The following is a 19,186-nucleotide window of genomic DNA, read 5'->3' on the forward strand; positions in this document are numbered from 1 at the left end:
TCGGCGGGTGTGGCCGGGGACGTGTGAGGGGGGTAGGGAGCACGTTGAGGGGGTTGGAGGCAGGGTGCATGTTGGAGGGCGGAGGGAAGTTGAGGGGAGGGATGGTGTTGATAGGTGTTGGCGGGTTTTGGGAGAGGGAGAGCGCTGGGGAGGAATTAGGAGCTTGGGAGCATGTTGAGAGTCATGGGGGGAATTGAGGGGAGAGTTTGTGTTTGGGGATGAGGAATTGGGGTGGGTGATCCCATTGGTAGGTGTTGGAGGGACGGAGCACATTGGGGGGGGGATCATGGAGGGGAGGAAGGGACTGTATGCTGATGCCTCTTCTCCTCCACCTCCCCTCCCATTGACAGGCGGCCCACAGCGCCGATGCTGAGTACAACCTGCGTTCCCGTACCACAGTGTGCGGATCCTGTGGGCAGCCGGCCACCCCACCCCACGAGTCGGCCCAGAGTCAGCAGAAGACCACGGTGATCACCGGCCCCACCTCCCGGCAGACAGTGACCAAGTCCTACCGCAGTGTCAGCGGCAGCGGCACCGGGACCGGCGGAGGAGTGGGAGGGGCGGCGGAGAGCCTCCTCCACCGAACATACCTGATGGGGCAGGACCCGATTGCAATGCAGGTCAGTGAGGGCTGGTCGCACCCAAAGTCCCCCCTCCCACACACTCAAGCTGGTCACAGAGTTGGTCCCTCATTCCCCCTGCTTTTCACCTCGTCCCAAAGAATAGCCCCACTCACCCCCCATTACTTTCAGTCCAACTAGTCCCAGCTGACCAATATTCACAACTAAGCCAGTCCCATTTGCCCACGTTTGTCCGTATCCCTCTAAACCTTTCCTATCCGTGTCCCTGTCCGTATCCCTCTAAACCAACCTTTCCTATCCATGTACCTGTCCGTATTCCTCTAAACCTTTCCTATCCGTGTACCTGTCCATATCCCTCTAAACCTTTCCTATCCGTGTCCCTGTCCGTATCCCTCTAAACCAACCTTTCCTATCCATGTACCTGTCCGTATCCCTCTAAACCTTTCCTATCCGTGTACCTGTCCGTATCCCTCTAAACCTTTCCTATCCGTGTACCTGTCCATATCCCTCTAAACCTTTCCTATCCTTGTACCTGTCCGTATCCCTCTAAACCTTTCCTATCCGTGTACCTGTCCGTATCCCTCTAAACCTTTCCTATCCGTGTACCCGTCCGTATCCCCCTAAACCTTTCCTATCCGTGTACCTGTCCCTATCCCTCTAAACCTTTCCTATCCGTGTACCCGTCCATATCCCTCTAAACCTTTCCTATCCATGTACCTGTCCATATCCCTCTAAACCTTTCCTATCCGTGTACCTGTCCCTATCCCTCTGAACCTTTCCTATCCGTGTACCTGACCAAGTATCTTTTACATGTCATTAATCTACCTGCCGCAATCACTTCCTCTGGCAGCTCGTTCCATAGACTGACCACCCTCTGGGTGAAGAAGTTGCTCCTCAGGTTCCTATTAAACCTCTCCTCTCCCACTTTAAAGCTGGGCTGTCTAGTTTTTGATTCCCCTGCCCTGGGGGAAAGGACTGTACATCTTTATGCCCTTCATGATTTTGTACACCTTCCTGTCTCTTGCCAAATGGTGACGTCCCCGTCTTTATCTCAGTCCCTCGATTGCTGGCAACAAGCTCGTCAATCTCCTCTGCAGTCTTTGCAGCGTAGTGGCATCTATCCTACAGCAGGGTGAGCAAACCTGGACAAAGACAGCCTCACCAATGACCTGTACAACTGCAACATGCCCTGACTTACGAAGGCCAGCTTTCAATACCGCCCCACCTGTGATGCTATGTTCAGTGCCCTCTATGTCTCCGTGTTCCACAACACACCCAGGGGCCCTGCCATTCCCTGGGAAAGTCCCGCCCTGGTCTGACTTCCCGAAATGTAACAGCTCACACACCTGGATCGAACTCCGCACGCACAGGAAGTTCTGCAGGCACTGGAAATGCAGAGCAACACAGACAAGATGCTGGAGGAACCCAGCATCTCGGGAGGGGAATACAGAGCCGATGTTTCGGGGTGAAACCTGCTGAGGGGGGCTGGGCCCGAAACCGCAACTCTTTATTTATTATGTATTTACTGAGCGGAGTCGGTCCTCCTGGTGCTTTGAGCCAGGCCCCCCGCCCCCCAGCAACCCCACAACCCTGACCTGTTACAGTGACCCGTTAACCTACCCCATAGGACTGTGGGAGGAAACCGGAGCACCCGGGGAAACCCACGCAGTCACAGGGCCGATGTACAGACACTCCTTACAGAGGAGTGCTGAAACTGAACTCCACAGGCCAGATCGCACCCCCCCCCGCTGCCCCAGGTGTAATGGCGTCCTGCTGACGGCTACGCTCCTGTGGCGGACATCCCTCTCCATACTGCCGCCTGGCCTGCTGATGGGTTACTCTGAACTCCATCCGCCATTCCTTGGCCCACTTGCCTGATTGATGAAGATCGCCCTGTAGTTTTTGATCGTCTTCATTAGATTCCTCGCCACCCTCTGCAAAGTGATCATAAGCAGTATTAGGCCATTTGGCCCATCGAGTCCGCTCTACCATGACCTGTCAACCCCATTCTCCTGTCTTCTCCCCATAACATTTGACACCCTGACTAATTAACAACCCCTGCTTTAAATACACCCAGTGACTTGCCCTTTACAGGTGTCTGTGGTAATGAATCCCACCACCGTCTGGCTAAAGATATTCCTCCTCATCTGTTCTAATGAGATGCCATTCTGTTTCAAACTGAGGTGGTGATTAGGGTTGTTCATGAACCGAATGGTTAAACGGAAGTTGCTGATCCACGCAGAGCTGGAAGTGCTTAGCAGGTCAGGCAGCATCTGTGGAGGGAAATAATGGTTGGCGTTTTCAGCCGAGACCCTTCATCAGGACTATTCTTGAGCCTGGTGGTGTGGGACTTCAGGCTCATTTACCTCATTCCGTGTGCCCCCATTCACCCAATCTTCCCCAAGGCCCATGCTCGGCTCTGTGAAGCCTTTTGGGTTCATCCTTGGCCCAGAGAGAACAGAATTCATATCCACCCTCGGGAGTCCACAACCCAGTGGTACAAATACTAAAGTCTCCAATTTCAGGGCATCTGTTCCCCTACGTCCCTTTTCTCTCTCCCTATGGTCCTCCTACATCCACGGCAGCCAAACATCGGTCTGTTTCCGTCCCCCTCCCCCAACCACTGCTCCACCCCACCAACAGGAGCGAAGCTACCCCTGTCCTGCCATTCCCATCTGCCATCCCCACCTCCCAAGCTCCACGATCCTCTCCCATCAGATACTCAATCCCAGCCTCCGTCACTATCTCCTGCTCTCCCCTCCTCCTCCTGCCTACCAGCCCCTCCTCACCTGGATCCACCCATCACCTCCCAGCCTCTGTTGCTGTCCCCTCTCACCTCTCCTCCTCCTGCCTACCAGCCCCTCCTCACCTGGATCCACCCATCACCTCCCAGCCTCTGTCGCTGCCCCTCTCACCTCTCCTCCTCCTGCCTACCAGCCCCTCCTCACCTGGATCCACCCATCACCTCCTAGCCTCTGTCGCTGTCCCCTCTCACCTCTCCTCCTCCTGCCTACCAGCCCCTCCTCACCTGGATCTGAGACCACTCAAGAAGAGCTTCAGTCCAGCTGTTATCAGACTATTGAATGGTCCCAGTGTATAGTAACCTCACAATCTACCCTGTCATGGCCCTTGTACTGTATTTTCAGCCTGTACCACACTCTCTCTGTGACGGAAACACTTTTTTCTGTTATTGTTTTACCTCAGTGTACTCATTTGGTGAGATTATCTGATGTTCGGAACAAAGTTTTTCACACTGCCTCAGTGTACATGACAATTAACTAATTGCCTGTCAGCTGGATCCACCCTCCACCTGCCCCTTCCCTCTTTACATCAGCCATCCACCCCCTACTCTTTCAGTCACAACCCAAATCAATGACTGTCCCAGCTTCCCTCCCCCCCCGCTGATGTTCCCCAATCCACTGAGGTCTGTCAGTGGTTTGCCTGTTGCTGTGTGTGGCATGGACCCCTACAACTAAACAAGCTGCTGATTGGTTTGCCTGTTGCTATGTCTGGCATGGACCCCTACAACTAAACAAGCTGCTGATTGGTTTGCCTGTTGCTGTGTGTGGCATGGACCCCTACAACTAAACAAGCTGCTGATTGGTTTGCCTGTTGCTGTGTCTGGCATGGACCCCTACAACTAAACAAGCTGCTGATTGGTTTGCCTGTTGCTATGTCTGGCATGGACCCCTACAACTAAACAAGCTGCTGATTGGTTTGCCTGTTGCTATGTCTGGCATGGACCCCTACAACTAAACAAGCTGCTGATTGGTTTGCCTGTTGCTATGTCTGGCATGGACGCCTACAACTAAACAAGCTGCTGATTGGTTTGCCTGTTGCTATGTCTGGCATGGACGCCTACAACTAAACAAGCTGCTGATTGGTTTGCCTGTTGCTATGTGTAACATTGACCTCTGCAACTAAACAAGCTGCTGATTGGTAAATTAATCTCCATCACTGTGAAATGAAATTAACCACGATGGGAGCTCAGTCTGCCTGTTAAGCCAAACGCACCTCTTTCCCCACCTTGTCTCAGGCTGAGCTCAGCCCAGAGTTGGGGCAAGTATGTGGGAACCGGAGCGGGGAGACACTGTGCAAAGACTCCCCTCCTCCCCCTCCCCCCCCCACTCGAGGGGTAGAGTGCAAAGGGGTACCCGGACATGGGTCTTGGACACCACAGTGCCCACGTATGCATGTGTGGACCTGCTGGAGTGACGGGCTTCACCCTAGGGACAGCCTCGAAAACCTCTTCCCAGCTGACGCTTGTGATTGAAGGGCAGGCAACTGCAATTTACCCCTTCCCTTGATCCACCCCGTTGGACTCCCTTCTCCTCTCTACATTTCTGTAATACTACACTCTCCACCTCCTTGACCCACTCTAGCTCTTACACCTGTCCTGTCTCTGGAACCCCTTCTGGCCCCTGCACCCCCCTCTGTCTCTGTAATCCCTTCAGGCCCTACGCCCCCCTCTGTCTCTGTAATCCCTTCAGGCCCTACGCCCCCCTCTATCTCTGTAACCCCCACCGGCCCCTATACCCCTCCCTGTCTCTGTAACCCCTTCTGGCCCCTGCACCCCCCTCTGTCTCTGGAACCCCTTCTGGCCCCTGCACCCCTCCCTATCTCTGTAACCCCTTCAGGCCCCTGCACCCCCCTCTATCTCTGTAACCCCCACCGGCCCCTATACCCCTCCCGGTCTCTGTAACCCCTTCTGGCCCCTGCACCCCTCCCTGTCTCTGTAAACCCCTCTGGCCCCTGCACCCCTCCCTATCTCCGTAAACCCCTCCAGTCTCTAAACCGCTCCCTGTCTCTGTAATACCTCCAGCTCCTATACCCCTCCCTATCTCTGTAACCCCTTCAGGCCCTACACCGCCCTTTGTCTCTGTAACCCCTTCAGGCCCTACACCCCCCGCGATCTCTGTAACCCCCACCGGACCCTACACCCCTCCATGTCTCTGTAACCCCCTCTGGCCCCTGCACACCCCTCTGACTCTGTAACCCCTTCAGGCCCTAAACCCCCCTCTATCTCTGTAACTCCCTCTGGCCCCTGCACCCCCCTCTATTTCTGTAACAACTTCTGGCCCCTGCACCCCTCTCTGTCTCTGTAACCCCTTCAGGCCCCTGCACCTGCCCCCCCTCTCTGTAACCCCTTCTGGCCCTATACCCCCCTCTATCTCTGTAACCCCCACCGGCCCCTGCACCCCCCTCTGTCTCTGTAACCCCTTCTGGCCCCTGCACCCCTCCCTGTCTCTGTAAACCCCTCTGGCCCCTGCACCCCTCCCTATCTCTGTAAACCCCTCCAGCCGCTACACCCCTCCCTGTCTCTGTAATACCTCCAGCTCCTACACTCCTCCCTATCTCTGTAACCCCTTCAGGCCCCTGCACCCCCTTCTGTCTCTGTAACCCCCTCCCGCCCCTGCACCCCCTTCTGTCTCTGTAACCCCATCAGGCCCCTGCACCGCCTCTGTCTCTGTAACCCCCTCCAGCGCCTACACCCTCCCTGTCTCTGTAACCCCCTCCAGCGCCTACACCCTCCCTGTCTCTGTAACCCTCTCCAGCCCCTACACCCTTCCCTGTCTCTGTAACTCCTCAATCCCCTACACCCCTCCCTGTCTCTGTAACCCCCTCCATCCCCTACACCCCTCCCCGTCTCTGTAACCCCCTCCAGCCCCTACACCCTCCCCGTCTCTGTAACGCCCTCCCGCCCCTACACCCCTCCCCGTCTCTGTAACCCCCTCCAGCCCCTTCACCCCTCCCTGTCTCTGTAACCCCCTCCTGCCCCTACACCCCTCCCTGTCTCTGTAACCCCCTCCAGTCCCTACACCCCTCCCTGTCTCTGTAACCCCCTCCGGCCCCTACACTCCTCCCGGTCTCTGTAACCCCCTCCAGCCCCTACACCCCTCCCTGTCTCTGTAACCCCCTCCAGCCCCTACACCCCTCCCTGTCTCCGTAACCCCCTCCAGCCCCTACACCCCTCCAGCCCCTACACCCCTCCCTGTCTCTGTAACTTCCTTTGGCCCCGACACCTGTCCCAGGGGCAAGTTTTTTTTTACCTCTTAGAGCCCTTCCCCTCCCCCAGATCGCAGATTCCATGATAGTGACCATTTCCCTCAGGTATCCGGGCCCCTGAGTCTGGAATACCCTCCCGACAGGAACTCCTTGAATCCCACCTTCTCATCCAAAGTGACCCTTTCCTTGGGTTCAGTTACACCTGAGGTACTATTGGATAGACTGCAAGGCTCATTGTTGTGGGGTGCCGGGGTCATGCCCAGGACAATGAGGTCACAAGCCAAATCAGGCTAGGGTGGTGTTGTCTGCTAGAATCGACGGAGCTGTTAACCGGGTGGGGTTGCATGAGCTGTGGTCCGTGAGTGGTCTTGTCCCTCTGACACTTCCTCCCGATCCACATTCCTACCCCAGACTTGTCGATCACTTACCAAAGCCCGTTCGACTTCAGAGGCCAATTGATTATTGGTAATCTTTTCAGTCCGCTGGCGATCACTCTGATCAGAATCAGGTTTACATTAGTTGTGAAATTTATTGTTTTGTGGCAGCAGTTCAGTGCAGGCACGACAAGTGATTAACAATTAATTAAATTATTATATAGTACCAAAGAGGAACGTTGAAGTGTTGTTCACGAGTTTATGGACCGGTCAGAAATCTGATGACAGAGGGATAGTGAGGTGTTGTTCACGAGTTTATGGACTGGTCAGAAATCTGATGACAGAGGGATAGTGAGGTGTTGTTCCCGGGTTTATAGACCGGTCAGAAATCTGATGACAGAGGGATAGTGAGGTGTTGTTCCCGGGTTTATAGACCGGTCAGAAATCTGATGACAGAGGGATAGTGAGGTGTTGTTCCCGGGTTTATAGACCGGTCAGAAATCTGATGACAGAGGGATAGTGAGGTGTTGTTCATGGGTTTATGGACTGGTCAGAAATCTGATGACAGAGGGATAGTGAGGTGGTGATCATGGGTTCATGGACTGGTCAGAAATCTGACGACAGAGGGATAGTGAGGTGTTGTTCATGGGTTCATGGACCGCTCAGAAATCTGATGACAGAGGGGAAGAAGCTGTTCCTGGAATGCTGAGTATGTGTCTTCAGGGTCATGTATCACTCCCCTGATGGTAGTAACGAGAAGAGGGCATGCCCAAGAGGGTCTCGATGATAGATACCTACTTTTGAAGATGTTGTTGAGGGAGGGGAGGGTTGTGCCTGTGATGGATCTAGCTGAGTGTACAACCCTCTGCAGCCTCTCCCAATCCTGAGCACTGGAGCCTCCACACCAGGCAGTGATGCATTCAGTCAGAATGCACATCGACTGTCGAACTGCTCATCTTTGGTGGTATACAAAATCCGTCTAAAGTCTTCACAGAGCTCTAATGAATCATAGGACCTGTTACCCACTCAGAAGTGGAAATATCATAGTCTAGAGCGTTAAACCAGGGCAGGCCTTCACTCTGAATGCCTGGGCCCTGGGGAGTGTCGTAGCACAGAGGGGCCAGCGGGTTCAGGTACGTCGTCCCTGAAAGGTAGACAGGGCAGTGAAGAAGGTGTTTGGCTGGCTGGCCTTCACATTACAGCAGTGTAGGATTTTGGCCGGACTGCACTCGGAGTACTGTGCACAGTTATGGTCACCCAGCTCAGGAAGGGAGTCGTGCAGTCCCCAGAGGGGCGTTTGGCCCACTGAGCCTGCATCATGGCTGATCTATCGTCCCTCTCAACCCCATCATCCTGCCTTCTCCTTTTGCAGCCCTGACTAACCAAGAGCCTGTCAACCTCGCGTTTCATTCCAACGTATTCCGTAAGGATCTGTCCAATGAGTCCGGGTGCTCCGGTTTCCCTCCGCACCGGTTAGTAGGTCAATTGTCCTGTGATTGGGCTGGGGGCAAATCGGTGTGTTGCTGGGTGATGTGGCTCGAAGAGCCCGTCCCCTGCTGTAACTCGAAATAAATATATGCACCCAGCAGTCTGGCCGCCAATGAATTCCACAGATTCACCGCCCTCTGCTGAAAGAAATCCCACCCCATCTCTGTTCTAAAGGGACAACCATATTTTAATTTGAAACAGTAATTGGTATGTGTTGTGAAGCCCTGTCTATGGTATAATAGTGTATGGCTGTGAGATTGTAGGCATTTAATACTTCCGTGCATATCTGAAAGGAAAGGGTGTGATGAAGCTGGAGAGAGGGGCAGTAAATATTGGGGCTGGGTCATGGTCAGTACAGACACGGTACGGTGAAAGCCTGTTACCGTACTGTCTCAGTCAGTGTCCTGTTCCCCAGGGCCAGCTGCACTGCATCATCCCACAGAAGTCCGAGAGGAGTGACCGCAGTGTGGGGGTAGATGGAGGAGGGGAGGGTGAACGCTGCGTTAGAGGGACGGGGCTGGGGAAGTGGTGGGGGCAGGCAGTGCCGAGTGAGGGTCACCCTGCTGCCCCACTCCCCGAACCCCCCGGCTCTTCCGATTGGAGGGTTGCCATAGAAACCTCCTGTTTTTCCCTCCCCCCGAACAGGTCCTTCAGAATCTCTGGGCCAAAGACTCCTGGCTCCCCACCGACGTCCCGGAGGCTCTCCCCACCCCCGAGGCGCCCTCCGACCCGACTCCCGCCGGCGGCAGTGACTCGGGGCGGGGGAGGGCCCAGCTCGGCGAGGGGGCCGGCCCCAGGCGCAGGCCGGTGAGAGTACGCTCGTCCCCGCGGCACAACAAGGGAGTGCCGCCCCGCCGCTTTGGGCAGAGTACGGCGTCCCGCACCGGAGGCAGAGGGGCCAAGACTCGCCGATAGACGCCCCCTCCCCGTACCCACCCCTTGTCTCCCCCCCTCGAACCCGGCGGAGGGGAGCTGACCTCGGAGTATGTATGGCGTGTTCTGTGTCGCAGGCGACGAGGTTGTGGGGTGGGGAGGAGGGCAATGTGTGTCTGGGGTGGGTGGGGGTGGTGGGACGGTGATGGGCTGCAGAGGTTCTCCGGAGCGTGGACAGGTCCTTTGCCCCTCACCCACCACATTGGCCAAAGTCACGGACGATCGACCCCACCCACCGACATTCCTCAGCCCCGTCTATCCGGAATATCTGGGCAGACAGATCTCCAGCCATGACGACCACTGTTCCATCTGCATGCACCAGTCCTGTCGAGTTCTCTCCCATTCCGTCCCCCCCACTCTCCTTCCCATCTACCTTTCTGTCCTGTCTCCCCACCCCCCATGCCATCTCCCCACCCCCCGTGCCAGCTCCCCACCCCCCGTGCCAGCTCCCCACTCCCCGTGCCATCTCCTCACCCCCCGTGCCAGCTCCCCACCCCCCGTGCCAGCTCCCCACTCCCCGTGCCATCTCCTCACCACTCCGTCCAGTCTCCCACCTCTCTGTCCTGTCTCCCCACCCCCCGTGCCATCTCCCCACCCCCCGTGCCATCTCCCCACCCCCCGTGCCAGCTCCCCACCCCCCGTGCCAGCTCCCCACCCCCCGTGCCAGTTCCCCACTCCCTGTGCCATCTCCTCACCACTCCGTCCAGTCTCCCACCTCTCTGTCCTGTCTCCCCACCCCCCGTGCCATCTCCCCAACCCCCGTGCCATCTCCCCAACCCCCGTGCCATCTCCCCACCCCCCGTGCCAGCTCTCCACTCCCCGTGCCATCTCCTCACCGCTCTGTCCAGTCTCCCCACCCTTCTGTCCAGTCTCCCCACCCTTCTGTCCAGTCTCCCACCTCTCTGTCCAGTCTCCCCACCCCTGTGTCCAGTCTCCCCACCCATTTGTCCAGTTTCCCCACCCCTCCGTCCAATCTACCCATCCCTCCATCCAGTCTCCCCACCCCTCCGTCCAGTGTCCACACCACCCGTGCCATCTCCTCACCCCCCCGTGCCATCTCCCCACTCCCCGTGCCAGCTCCCCACCCCCTGTGCCAGCTCTCCACTCCCCGTGCCATCTCCTCACCACTCTGTCCAGTCTACCCATCCCTCCGTCCAGTCTCCCCACCCTTCCGTCCCGTCTCTCCACCCCTCCGTCCCGTCTCTCCACCCCTCCATCCTGTCTCCCCACCCCTCCCGTCCAGTCTCCCAACCCTTCCGAACAGTCCCCCACCCTCTGTCACATGTCCCCACCCCTCTGTCCAGTCTCCACACCCCCCGTCCCATCGCCCGCCCTCTGTCACATGTCCCCACCCCTCCCATCCCAGCGAGCTCTAACCTGGAGGGGTGGCTTCCGACCCCCATGCAAGTTAGACAGGAACTCTCCGATCCATTTGGCCGACCCCCAAGTCCTGCTCATCCATCACACCAGAGTATGGCCCCTGCCCCTGGATTCCCTTGATTTCCAGAAGTCCATCAACTCTGAACTCAGAGAAGGAGACTCCGGAAGGAGCGTATTCCATGGGTTCTCTGTCCTCAGTCTGATCCTAAACCACCCCACCCCCCAGCGCGAGGGTGGGGGGAGATACCCTCCCCATCTGGCCCCATCAGAAGTCTAAAAGGGATTTCCCCTCATTTTTCCCAATTGCAGACAGCACATTTCCAGTCACCTCATCTCCCTCAAAACCCTTCGTCCCTGGACCCTTCTCCAAGTCTAGTGAATCTACACCACACAGCCTCCGTGGCAAGGATCAGGGGACCGGAATGGTGCACAGTCCTCTTGGTACACTCTCACCAGGGCAGTGAGATACCCTCTCTTGTACTCAAGGCCACTCGTGCACACCACTTACCCTTCCCAGTGGTCGCTGGGACAGTGGTATTAACTTGGGATGTCCTTTCTAATCCTTGTAATAGAATCATACTGTGTCCTCTCCCTCTGCATGGAACAATAGATGTGACTGACCATTACTGAAAGGTTTTGAACATCATTTGAACTTGTTCCTATTCTGCAACCCAACACCCCCTCCCAGTCCGTTGGAGAAATCTGTCCATCTCTGCTTTGGGTTTGAGGATTTAAGGTACTATGTTCTGTTCGGTTCAAGGGTGGATTGTTAGGTGTGATGATAGCATTTGCAAAAGTTTGTTTCATTTTTAATTAGTGTCATGAAGTTCATAAACTTGTGGATTATTGAGAAAAGGCGTAGACTTGAAATGAGCAAGAGTCACAATCCCAAGCTTTTCATTCCTTTTTTTTTGGCTTGTCCCTGCGTGCGCGTCTGTGCGTGTGCGTGTGTGTGTGAATCTGCGTGTGCGTGCGTGTCTGTCCGTGTGCGTCTGTGCGTGTGAATCTGCGTGTGCGTGCGTGTCCGTGATGATCGATTTTTCATGACTTATTTTTACAAGGCGCGGAGTGAGAGAGAGACTGTGTGGCGCGCCACTCCTCACACAGACAATTTCGCAGTATTTTTCCCTTTATTTTACGAGGTCGAGTTGCGATCTCGACGCTCAACCCGGCACGGATGGAAAGTGCACTCGGGAGCGGACCCGACTGGTTTCGAACCCGGGAACCTCCGCTCCCGGGTCCGGTGCCGATGTCGTTGCGCCACCAGCCGGCCCCTTATTCCACTGCCTGAGATCCATGTGACAATATGGATGCCAAAGCCAGCATTTATTGCCTGTCCCTATCTGCCAGCATTTATTGCCTGTCCCTCGCTGCCAGCATTTATTGCCTGTCCCTATCTGCCAACATTCATCACGCATCTCTAACTGCCAGTACAAGATATCTGTATAGCTAATAGTTGATGTAAGCCTACCAGCAAGTACACCTTACCCTCCCACATTTGCTTATTCCAGCTTCTTCCCCACTCCTTTCCAGTCCTGATGAGGGGTCTCAGCCCAAAACGTCGATTGTGCATTCCTCTCCATACACGCTGCCTGACCTGCTGAGTTCTCCAGCATTTTGTGTGTGTGTTCTCCAACGTTTTGTGTGTGTGTGCATCCGCAGTGTCTCTTGTGCTCATGAAGTACAAAGGGGAATACTGTGCCTCTGAGCGGTGCATGGTTGACGCAGACATCCGTGAATGAGAGAATTGAAAAACAGGCAGGCTTCAGTGTTGAAACTAGGGGAAAAAACCTTAAATTCATCGGGAGTAAAATCCCTGGGTCAGAAAATCTCAAATATTTGCAGTGTCCCTGACAGAAACAGGTTCTTCCTCAAATGAGGACTCCGGTCTCCCATTATTCTGAACCCGTGCCTTTTGGTGAATGCTTGAATGCAGAGTCAGAATTTTCCACCTTCTGTGCGTAAGCACTGCCCTGTAATGAGCCAACTAGGCTCCAGGCCCAAGTGTCCATGAACCCGTCAGGCAGGGCCTTCCAGATTCCAGACCATTCCCTCTCAGATCCCCTCAAACCCCCCCCCCCAACACTAAACCTATCCCCTCTGGTTTTAGATTCCTCTGCCATATGAGAAAAGTTACCTCCTAGCTGTAAATCTGCCCAGCTCTATCAGTCCCATCCAGCATCCTCTATTCCAGCTTGTCCCATCTCTCCTTGTAACTGAAACTCTCAGTCCTGGGCAGTCTCCTCTGCACCCTCTCCAGTGCAGTCACCTCCATCCGAGAGTCTGGTGACCAGAACTGCACACAGTGCTCCAGCTGTGGCCTGACCAGTGGTTTCTAAAGTTGGACCATAACCTCCCTGCTCCTGTATTCTGTGCCCCGGCTAATGGAGACAAGTATCTCGTAAACCTTCTTCACCCCCTGATCTGTGCTGCCACCTTCAGGAGTCATTCGACTGGTACACCGAGGTCCCTCTGTCCCTCAGTACTCCCTACCGTTCACAGCGTGTGTCCTACCCTCGTACACCGAGGTCCCTCTGTCCCTCAGTACTCCCTACCGTTCACAGCGTGTGTCCTACCCTTGTACACCGAGGTCCCTCTGTCCCTCAGTACTCCCTACCGTTCACAGTGTGTGTCCTACCCTCGTACACCGAGGTGCCTCTGTCCCTCAGTACTCCCTACCGTTCACAGTGTGTGTCCTACCCTCGTACACCGAGGTGCCTCTGTCCCTCAGTACTCCCTACCGTTCACAGTGTGTGTCCTACCCTCGTACACCGAGGTGCCTCTGTCCCTCAGTACTCCCTACCGTTCACAGTGTGTGTCCTACCCTCGTACACCGAGGTGCCTCTGTCCCTCAGTACTCCCTACCGTTCACAGTGTGTGTCCTACCCTCGTACACCGAGGTGCCTCTGTCCCTCAGTACTCCCTACCGTTCACAGTGTGTGTCCTACCCTCGTACACCGAGGTGCCTCTGTCCCTCAGTATTCCCTACCGTTCACAGTGTGTGTCCTACCCTCGTACACCGAGGTGCCTCTGCCCCTCAGTACTCCCTACCGTTCACAGTGTGTGTCCTACCCTCGTACACCGAGGTGCCTCTGTCCCTCAGTACTCCCTACCGTTCACAGTGTGTGTCCTACCCTCGTACACCGAGGTGCCTCTGTCCCTCAGTACTCCCTACCGTTCACAGTGTGTGTCCTACCCTCGTACACCGAGGTCCCTCTGTCCCTCAGTACTCCCTACCGTTCACAGTGTGTGTCCTACCCTCGTACACCGAGGTCCCTCTGTCCCTCAGTACTCCCTACCGTTCACAGTGTGTGTCCTACCCTCGTACACCGAGGTGCCTCTGTCCCTCAGTACTCCCTACCGTTCACAGTGTGTGTCCTACCCTCGTACACCGAGGTGCCTCTGTCCCTCAGTACTCCCTACCGTTCACAGTGTGTGTCCTACCCTCGTACATCGAGGTCCCTCTGTCCCTCAGTACTCCCTACCGTTCACAGTGTGTCCTACCCTCACAGTGTGTCCTACTCTTACTTAAACCTCCCAACATACATCCCCTCACACGTATCAGGATTTGTCACCCCCACCACTGAGGGATTCGGATCATTGTCCAACTGATGCAAGATGATCGGTTTCCCACCAGGAACGCAGCGGCGTTGTAATCGGGGCCTGGGTTGTGGGTGGTTGTCTTTTGTGTGTCCCCTTGGGCTAACCAATTGCTTTTTGTTTCTACAGGGTGGTAACCGTGGCGACCCTCGGAACTGTGCAATCATGTAATGGGCACACGCCGTGGAGAACCTGCGTTTTTTCAGACCAGAAATTTTTTGAGCATATTTTGTATAACAGGAATATTTCTTTAAAGAGATTGTAAGCTTGGCGAAAAATATTTTGTTGATTTGATGCTCTCCGTGAGCCCTAGTTTCTAAATGATTCTGTAAGGTGCTCTGAATTGGGATGGATTGAGAATGGGTTGTAATTCCTTTTGACTTTAACATACACATACTGTCACTGTCTCTCTCTCTCTCTCTCTGTCTCTCTCTGTCTCTCTCTCTCACACACACACACACACACACACACACACACACACACACACACACACACACACAGTAAGAAAGCCTATGGGCAATGAATTAAGTATCTCTCTCTAACCAAACCAATTCCATTTTTCTGGGCTACACTGAGGCATACAGCACCAAAAGAGGCCTTTCGTCCCACCCTGTCTCTGCTAGCCTTCAAGTGCCTATCTTTTGGTCCCCAGCAGCTTGACTTGGTGATTCAAGTTCTTGTCTAAATGTCGCAGAGTCTCACAGAACGAAAACAGGCCATTCAGCTCAACTGGTCCGTACCGACCAAGATTCCCGTCTAAACCAGTTCTATTTCCCTGCATTTGTCCCACATCCCTGTAAACCTTTCCTATCCGTGTACCCGTCCGTATCCCTCTAAACCTTTCCTATCCGTGTACCTGTCCGTATCCCTCTAAACCTTTCCTATCCGTGTACCTGTCCATATCCCTCTAAACCTTTCCTATCCGTGTACCTGTCCGTATCCCTCTAAACCTTTCCTATCCATGTACCTGTCCATATCCCTCTAAACCTTTCCTATCCGTGTACCTGTCCAGATCCCTCTAAACCTTTCCTATCCGTGTACCTATCCGTATCCCTCTAAACCTTTCCTATCCGTGTACCTGTCCATATCCCTCTAAACCTTTCCTGTCCGTGTCCCTGTCCATATCCCTCTAAACCTTTCCTATCCGTGTACCCATCCGTATCCCTCCAAACCTTTCCTATCTGTGTACCCATCCGTATCCCTCTAAACCTTTCCTATCCGTGTACCTGTCCATATCCCTCTAAACCTTTCCTATCCGTGTACCCGTCCAGATCCCTCTAAACCTTTCCCATCCGTGTACCTGTCCGTATCCCTCTAAACCTTTCCTATCCGTGTACCTGTCCGTATCCCTCTAAACCTTTCCTATCCGTGTACCTGTCCGTATCCCTCTAAACCTTTCCTATCAGTGTACCTGTCCATATCCCTCTAAACCTTTCCTATCCGTGTACCTGTCCGTATCCCTCTAAACCTTTCCTATCCGTGTACCTGTCCATATCCCTCTAAACCTTTCCTATCCGTGTACCTGTCCGTATCCCTCTAAACCTTTCCTATCCGTGTCCCTGTCCATATCCCTCTAAACCTTTCCTATCCGTGTACCTGTCCAGATCCCTCTAAACCTTTCCTATCCGTGTACCTATCCGTATCCCTCTAAACCTTTCCTATCCGTGTACCTGTCCATATCCCTCTAAACTTTTCCTGTCCGTGTACCTGTCCATATCCCTCTAAACCTTTCCTATCAGTGTCCCTGTCCGTATCCCTCTAAACCTTTCCTATCCGTGTACCCATCCGTATCCCTCTAAACCTTTCCTATCCGTGTACCCATCCGTATCCCTCTAAACCTTTCCTATCCGTGTACCTGTCCATATCCCTCTAAACCTTTCCTATCCGTGTACCCATCCGTATCCCTCTAAACCTTTCCTATCCGTGTACCTGTCCATATCCCTCTAAACCTTTCCTGTCCGTGTACCTGTCCATATCCCTCTACACCTTTCCTATCAGTGTCCCTGTCCGTATCCCTCTAAACCTTTCCTATCCATGTACCTATCCGTATCCCTCTAAACCTTTCCTATCCGTGTACCTGTCCATATCCCTCTAAACCTTTCCTATCCGTGTACCCGTCCGTATCCCTCTAAACCTTTCCTATCCGTGTACCTGTCCATATCCCTCTAAACCTTTCCTATCCGTGTACCTGTCCATATCCCTCTAAACCTTTCCTATCCGTGTACCTGTCCGTATCCCTCTAAACCTTTCCTATCCGTGTACCCGTCCATATCCCTCTAAGCCTTTCCTATCCGTGTACCTGTCCGTATCCCTCTAAACCTTTCCTGTCCGTGTACCTGTCCATATCCCTCTACACCTTTCCTATCAGTGTCCCTGTCCGTATCCCTCTAAACCTTTCCTATCCATGTACCCATCCGTATCCCTCTAAACCTTTCCTATCCGTGTACCCATCCGTATCCCTCTAAACCTTTCCTATCCGTGTACCCGTCCGTATCCCTCTAAACCTTTCCTATCCGTGTACCTGTCCTTATCCATCTAAACCTTTCCTATCCGTGTACCTGTCCATATCCCCCTAAACCTTTCCTATCCGTGTACCCATCCGTATCCCTCTAAACCTTTCCTATCCGTGTACCCGTCCGTATCCCTCTAAACCTTTCCTATCCGTGTACCTGTCCTTATCCATCTAAACCTTTCCTATCCGTGTACCTGTCCATATCCCCCTAAACCTTTCCTATCCGTGTACCCATCCGTATCCCTCTAAACCTTTCCTATCCGTGTACCCATCCGTATCCCTCTAAACCTTTCCTATCCGTGTACCCATCCGTATCCCTCTAAACCTTTCCTATCCGTGTACCTGTCCATATCCCTCTAAACCTTTCCTATCCGTGTACCCATCCGTATCCCTCTAAACCTTTCCTATCCGTGTACCTGTCCATATCCCTCTAAACCTTTCCTGTCCGTGTACCTGTCCATATCCCTCTACACCTTTCCTATCAGTGTCCCTGTCCGTATCCCTCTAAACCTTTCCTATCCATGTACCTATCCGTATCCCTCTAAACCTTTCCTATCCGTGTACCTGTCCATATCCCTCTAAACCTTTCCTATCCGTGTACCCGTCCGTATCCCTCTAAACCTTTCCTATCCGTGTACCTGTCCATATCCCTCTAAACCTTTCCTATCCGTGTACCTGTCCATATCCCTCTAAACCTTTCCTATCCGTGTACCTGTCCGTATCCCTCTAAACCTTTCCTATCCGTGTACCCGTCCATATCCCTCTAAGCCTTTCCTATCCGTGTACCTGTCCGTATCCCTCTAAACCTTTCCTATCTGTGTACCCGTCCGTATCCCTCTAAGCCTTTCCTATCCATGTACCCATCCGTATCCCTCTAAACCTTTCCTATCCGTGTACCCATCCGTATCCCTCTAAACCTTTCCTATCCGTGTACCCGTCCGTATCCCTCTAAACCTTTCCTATCCGTGTACCTGTCCTTATCCATCTAAACCTTTCCTATCCGTGTACCTGTCCATATCCCCCTAAACCTTTCCTATCCGTGTACCTGTCCATATCCCTCTACACCTTTCCTATCAGTGTCCCTGTCCGTATCCCTCTAAACCTTTCCTATCCATGTACCTATCCGTATCCCTCTAAACCTTTCCTATCCGTGTACCTGTCCATATCCCTCTAAACCTTTCCTATCCGTGTACCCGTCCGTATCCCTCTAAACCTTTCCTATCCGTGTACCTGTCCATATCCCTCTAAACCTTTCCTATCCGTGTACCTGTCCATATCCCTCTAAACCTTTCCTATCCGTGTACCTGTCCGTATCCCTCTAAACCTTTCCTATCCGTGTACCCGTCCATATCCCTCTAAGCCTTTCCTATCCGTGTACCTGTCCGTATCCCTCTAAACCTTTCCTATCTGTGTACCCGTCCGTATCCCTCTAAGCCTTTCCTATCCGTGTACCTGTCCGTATCCCTCTAAACCTTTCCTGTCCGTGTACCTGTCCATATCCCTCTACACCTTTCCTATCAGTGTCCCTGTCCGTATCCCTCTAAACCTTTCCTATCCATGTACCCATCCGTATCCCTCTAAACCTTTCCTATCCGTGTACCCATCCGTATCCCTCTAAACCTTTCCTATCCGTGTACCCGTCCGTATCCCTCTAAACCTTTCCTATCCGTGTACCTGTCCTTATCCATCTAAACCTTTCCTATCCGTGTACCTGTCCATATCCCCCTAAACCTTTCCTATCCGTGTACCCATCCGTATCCCTCTAAACCTTTCCTATCCGTGTACCCGTCCGTATCCCTCTAAACCTTTCCTATCCGTGTACCTGTCCTTATCCATCTAAACCTTTCCTATCCGTGTACCTGTCCATATCCCCCTAAACCTTTCCTATCCGTGTACCCATCCGTATCCCTCTAAACCTTTCCTATCCGTGTACCCATCCGTATCCCTCTAAACCTTTCCTATCCGTGTACCCATCCGTATCCCTCTAAACCTTTCCTATCCGTGTACCTGTCCATATCCCTCTAAACCTTTCCTATCCGTGTACCCATCCGTATCCCTCTAAACCTTTCCTATCCGTGTACCTGTCCATATCCCTCTAAACCTTTCCTGTCCGTGTACCTGTCCATATCCCTCTACACCTTTCCTATCAGTGTCCCTGTCCGTATCCCTCTAAACCTTTCCTATCCATGTACCTATCCGTATCCCTCTAAACCTTTCCTATCCGTGTACCTGTCCATATCCCTCTAAACCTTTCCTATCCGTGTACCTATCCGTATCCCTCTAAACCTTTCCTATCCGTGTACCTGTCCATA

At 53.6% G+C, this 19,186-nt stretch overlaps 1 protein-coding gene across 2 annotated transcripts in view; it reads left to right on the forward strand.

Annotated features, from left to right (window-relative positions):
- Positions 1-17,102, forward strand: part of lmna (lamin A) — an 81,021-nt gene extending 63,919 nt beyond the window's left edge. Inside the window, exons 12-14 of one of the 2 annotated variants that reach the window (XM_072250519.1) lie at positions 351-620; positions 9,095-9,432; positions 14,492-17,102. In XM_072250519.1, the coding sequence (XP_072106620.1) occupies positions 351-620; positions 9,095-9,364 (540 nt within the window). In that variant the 3' untranslated portion in view covers positions 9,365-9,432; positions 14,492-17,102. The remainder of the gene's footprint in view (positions 1-350; positions 621-9,094; positions 9,433-14,491) is intronic. The other variant, XM_072250520.1, reaches the window with a different exon arrangement.
- Positions 17,103-19,186: the final 2,084 nt, after the last annotated feature.

Source organism: Mobula birostris, unplaced genomic scaffold, assembly GCF_030028105.1.
Source record: "Mobula birostris isolate sMobBir1 unplaced genomic scaffold, sMobBir1.hap1 scaffold_388, whole genome shotgun sequence".
NCBI classification, from domain to species: domain Eukaryota; kingdom Metazoa; phylum Chordata; class Chondrichthyes; order Myliobatiformes; family Myliobatidae; genus Mobula; species Mobula birostris.